At 39.6% G+C, this 4,648-nt stretch overlaps 1 protein-coding gene across 1 annotated transcript; it reads right to left on the minus strand.

Annotated features, from left to right (window-relative positions):
• Window positions 1-1,071: 1,071 nt before the first annotated feature.
• LOC134666916 (uncharacterized) lies at window positions 1,072-1,947 on the minus strand. Its single transcript, XM_063524221.1, has one exon. It carries the CDS (start codon window positions 1,945-1,947, stop codon window positions 1,072-1,074), a length of 876 nt encoding a protein of 291 aa, XP_063380291.1.
• Between the last annotated feature and the right edge of the window lie 2,701 nt (window positions 1,948-4,648).

The raw sequence follows: 4,648 nt of genomic DNA on the forward strand, positions 1-4,648 counted from the left end.
ACACATAAAACTACGTGTGTTTAATTATATCCATAAGGATATCTAGAAGCCCAAATTTCATGAAGCTAGCTCAAACGGTTATAAAGGTATGAAGGTCAAAAAGTCGTAAATTTTAAGACTGACTTATGACTTATAGTACCTAAACCTAACCTACTTCCAGATGACCTAGAAGGATGAAATTTGGAATCCAGCTTGGTTATTGTGTGTAACCGTAGGAAAAAATCTAAAAATAAAATAAAGTTAAAAAATAGGGGGGGTCCCCATACAAAAAACCACTTTTTATTGGGACTGACATATAAGTACCTAAACCTAACCTACTTCCAGATGACCTAGAAGGATGAAATTTGGAATCCAGCTCGGTTATTGTGTGTAACCGTAGGAAAAAATCTAAAAATAAAATAAAGTTTAAAAATAGGGGGGGTCCCCATACAAAAAAAACATTTTTTATTGGGACGGACATATAAGTACCTAAACCTAACCTACTTCCAGATGACCTAGAAGGATGAAATTTGGAATCCAGCTCGGTTATTGTGTGTAAGCGTAGAAAAAAATCTAAAAATAAAAAAAAGTTAAAAAATAGGGGGGTCCCCATACAAAATATTTTTTTTTTATTGTAGCGTTGGAACCGTTACAAGCAGATATTTGAAACTACCCCAATATATTATGTATTATTATATTTGCTATATTAAAATAAAGTTTAGTCAAAAAATAAGTGGTGTCCCCCTGTACAAAAAACTTGTAATACGCTCTAAACAACCGGCCAACGGTGTGTCGTCGGCGGCGCGCGGCACCACATAATTATACAAAGAACAGAAGTAAAAACCATACAGCGGAAACAGAAGAAAAAACATTAAATCTCAATACCTGCCTAGTTTTCTTTACAAAAAGTATTCAAAATTCAAATTCAAAATTCAAATTCAAATTCAAAATTATTTATTTCATGTGATTTACGTACACACATAGCAATACACAACAATAAACAATAAACTTACAAGAATTACACATAAACACAACATATACACATTAAAATTGACACAAGATATACAGTGCTAGCCAAACTCTTAATTTTTGCTACCACTGTATCACACTTGTAGGGGAATGTAGTCCCTCACAGTGGAGCATTATGGGACAGTCTGGCTTTTCCGCTATCATTCTCAAGATGGTGTTGGGACTGTCCCGCACCCGGCGCACCAGGGATGCGGCGCGCACACGCAAGGTCGCCTGAAAACAATCGACGCCCGCCTCAGCAAACATCCCTGATGCGCTACAGAAGCGAGGCAGTCCCATCATCACCCGGAACGCGTTATTATATTGGACTCGAAGGGCCCTATAAGCCCGTTGCGAATACTGAACCCAAAGGCTGCAGGTATACAGGGAAGTACAGAACGCTCTAAAGAGAGTGATCTTTACCCCCCTGGAGCAACCCGCAAACCTTCGTGCTATCATATTTGCCCGCACCGACAAGGCCCTTCGTTCCCTTTCAATATCTATATCGTCCTTGAGGTCGGCCGCAACAACATGACCTAGATATTTAAATTGGGTTACTCGGTCCATTGGACTGCCATTAAAATATATTGCGGGAAACTCTGAAGACCTGTTGCGGCCGCTCTCAAAGACTACATATTGGCTCTTCTTCTCATTATATTTGAGACCGTGACTCACCGCATAGTCCTCACATATCTTGAGCAGCCTACGCATGCCACAGACCGAGGCGCTCAGCAGCACCATGTCGTCCGCGTAACTGATGTTGTTTACACAGACTCCGTCTATATGGCATCCGACATGGATGCTGCTGAGCTCCTCGATGAGTTCGTTCACATACAGGTTGAAGAGCGTTGGTGAGCTCAAACCCCCCTGCCTCACCCCGCATTCCAACCTGTATTCGTCCGACAGCGCATTTGACCATCTAACGCAGTTGACCTGGTTTCCATACCAGTACCTAAACATACGTACTGTTTCCGGTGGTATACTGGTTTTCCTTAATTTTTCCCATAGTATGTCATAGGAAACCAGGTCAAATGCCCTAGAAAGGTCCAGGAAACATGCAATCACTGGGGTCTTGCTCTTGGTGTAATACTTGACAGTATGCTTCAGACACAGTATTGCAGATTCTGTAGACAAACGCGGTCGAAAGCCAAATTGGTTGTCATGCAGTTTTATATGCTTACTTAGCTGTGAATTAAGCACACTGTCAAATACTTTGGCTATAATCGTTGCCAGTGATATCGGTCTGTAATTGTTTTTGTCTGCCAAGTCCCCAGTTTTGTTTTTAACTACAGGAACCACGATAGTACGCATCATATCATCAGGCAGATATGAATGCCTCATACATATTGTAAAAAACATTGCCAATATCCTAGATATGTGAGGACCAGCATTTTGGAGATGCTCGATACTGAGACCGTCATGACCCGGGGATTTGCCTCTGGACATTGATTTAATTACTTTGTCAATATCCTTGACCGTAAACCCCGGGCCTGGTTTTTCATTGGAGGTCTCAGTCACAAGCCCCCCCATCAGCGATGGACCTAAGGGAGATTTCAAAAAGAAATGGTCTTTAAACAGGTTCGCGACACTTTTAGGCTCGCTTACGCCATCAACACTGACCGGGTGACCAGCCACAGGCTTCATTTTACTTGTGGATCTCCAGAAACCACGGAAATCTTTTTTAGAGTGATGAGAGGTGATTATGTCCAGTTTAATTTGGTTTTGATGATTTTGACACCATTTTAACCGTGATTTAAAGATCTTACGACTCTCCACCATCTCTTTAAAAAGACATCCGCTTTTAGGTCTCCCACCTAATGTCCATTCATGAAACCGTTGCCTGGCAACCCTATGAGCGCCACTGACAAACTTATTCCACCCCACTACCTGTTTTTTAGTCCTACTTCCTCTGAGGAGGTCTAAATGTATTGATATCCTTGAGATCTAAATGTATTGATATCCCACCAAAAACATAAATGTAAAAAAGGAGAGCCAAGTTCAATACAAAAATTATGCTTGGCTGTGGGGCTCGCCGCAAAAAGAATGGAGATCTAAATGAGTGCCACTGCCAAGTTCTATGCAAAATCCAAATATGTATTTATAGGAACAAAATAACATTATAAACAAGTATTAAACTCTATTTCTTTGCTTTATTGGATACCTATAACAATTGCTGTTATTTAAAAAAATGTGAGATCTTAAAGTAGGTTAGATTTGGCTTGGCCAGGTTTTAATCAGAATTACAATATATATAAAATGATTGATATAATGAAAACTGGCCAAGTCAAATCTAACCTACTTTAAGATCTCACATTTTTTTAAATAACAGCAATTGTTATAGGTATCCAATAAAGCAAAGAAATAGAGTTTAATACTTGTTTATAATGTTATTTTGTTCCTATAAATACATATTTGGATTTTGCATAGAACTTGGCAGTGGCACTCATTTAGATCTCCATTCTTTTTGCGGCGAGCCCCACAGCCAAGCATAATTTTTGTATTGAACTTGGCTCTCCTTTTTTACATTTATGTTTTTGGTGGGATCATACAATCTAATCTGTTTTAGATTGGGCAGTGTTCCGTTTTTTAGTGTCGAGGTTATTTAAAGATTTGAAAGGCTAGCAGCCAACAGGCGGGTGGTAATGATCCGGGAGTGCATGCATAATTTACCCGCACAGAGCTTGTTTTGTAATGTAATTAGTTCGTAATCTTGCCGGAAAACAGCCAACAACATTATTTCGCGCCCGCTGTAATATTAAAATAATTTATTTTCAACGGAGGTAAGGACGCGTAAGTTTCCGTTTTTAGGTTTAACTCGGCGTACCATTTCTTTTTAGTCGCTATTGCTGAAAAAAGTATGAGTTCCTAAACTTACAGATTTATTAGGTACTGAACATTGAGAGAAACGCGATTTTAGTTGAATGGAAAATACCTAAAGCTTTATACTTAATAGTTTACAAAAGAGAACTTTCTCTGGATGGAATTCGCAAGTAACTTAATCAGATCAGAGAAACTCGAATGAGCGGGCGGCGCGGCGCTCAACTGTTTTTGAAACGATTATTTTAATCACGATGTAAGAGTTTTATGACAGCTATCTATTTTATTGCGTACTAAATCTAACATAAATGATTGCAATAAACATGTAATATATACAATTACCTCGTTTCCAACCCGATTTCAGTTCAAAACTGTATATGTATAACTAACTATGACTACGTCGATGTTCAGATGTACAACTTTTGACTTCACGGTATTTTTTTTGCATAGGCGTAATATGACGATCTCTCCTATACATTTACTTCAGTTTGGAATAAAATACCAATACTCTCATTAAGAGAAGTCCACAATGCTTCAATGTTCCTTTTATTAAAAAGGCCATAGGGTCGCAAACCCCCAGGAAAATAACGCGTTTATAAATATATACATACATAAATGGGATTGTCATGTGTGTTGTCATGGAGTGCATTCCGTCAAGCTACGAGCTAATAAAGGGAATGATTAACCTAAGCAAACCAGTAATCTCGTAAACAGATCCTCGGAGCGTGTCAACAGCGGGGAGACGCGGCTCGTACTCGTATGCCGCGCCACGCGCTGCAACTGGCGGTTTGCACACGCTAAACACACATCGGTGCCCGGAATCCGCAGTCCAACTCACGTTTGC

This window comes from Cydia fagiglandana, chromosome 8 (genome assembly GCF_963556715.1).
Source record: "Cydia fagiglandana chromosome 8, ilCydFagi1.1, whole genome shotgun sequence".
Classification (NCBI taxonomy): Eukaryota; Metazoa; Arthropoda; class Insecta; order Lepidoptera; family Tortricidae; genus Cydia; species Cydia fagiglandana.

Bases quoted from the DNA above. Each gene is read 5' to 3' on its own strand.
- LOC134666916 (XM_063524221.1), bottom strand. From the start codon at position 1,947: ATGTTTAGGTACTGGTATGGAAACCAGGTCAACTGCGTTAGATGGTCA.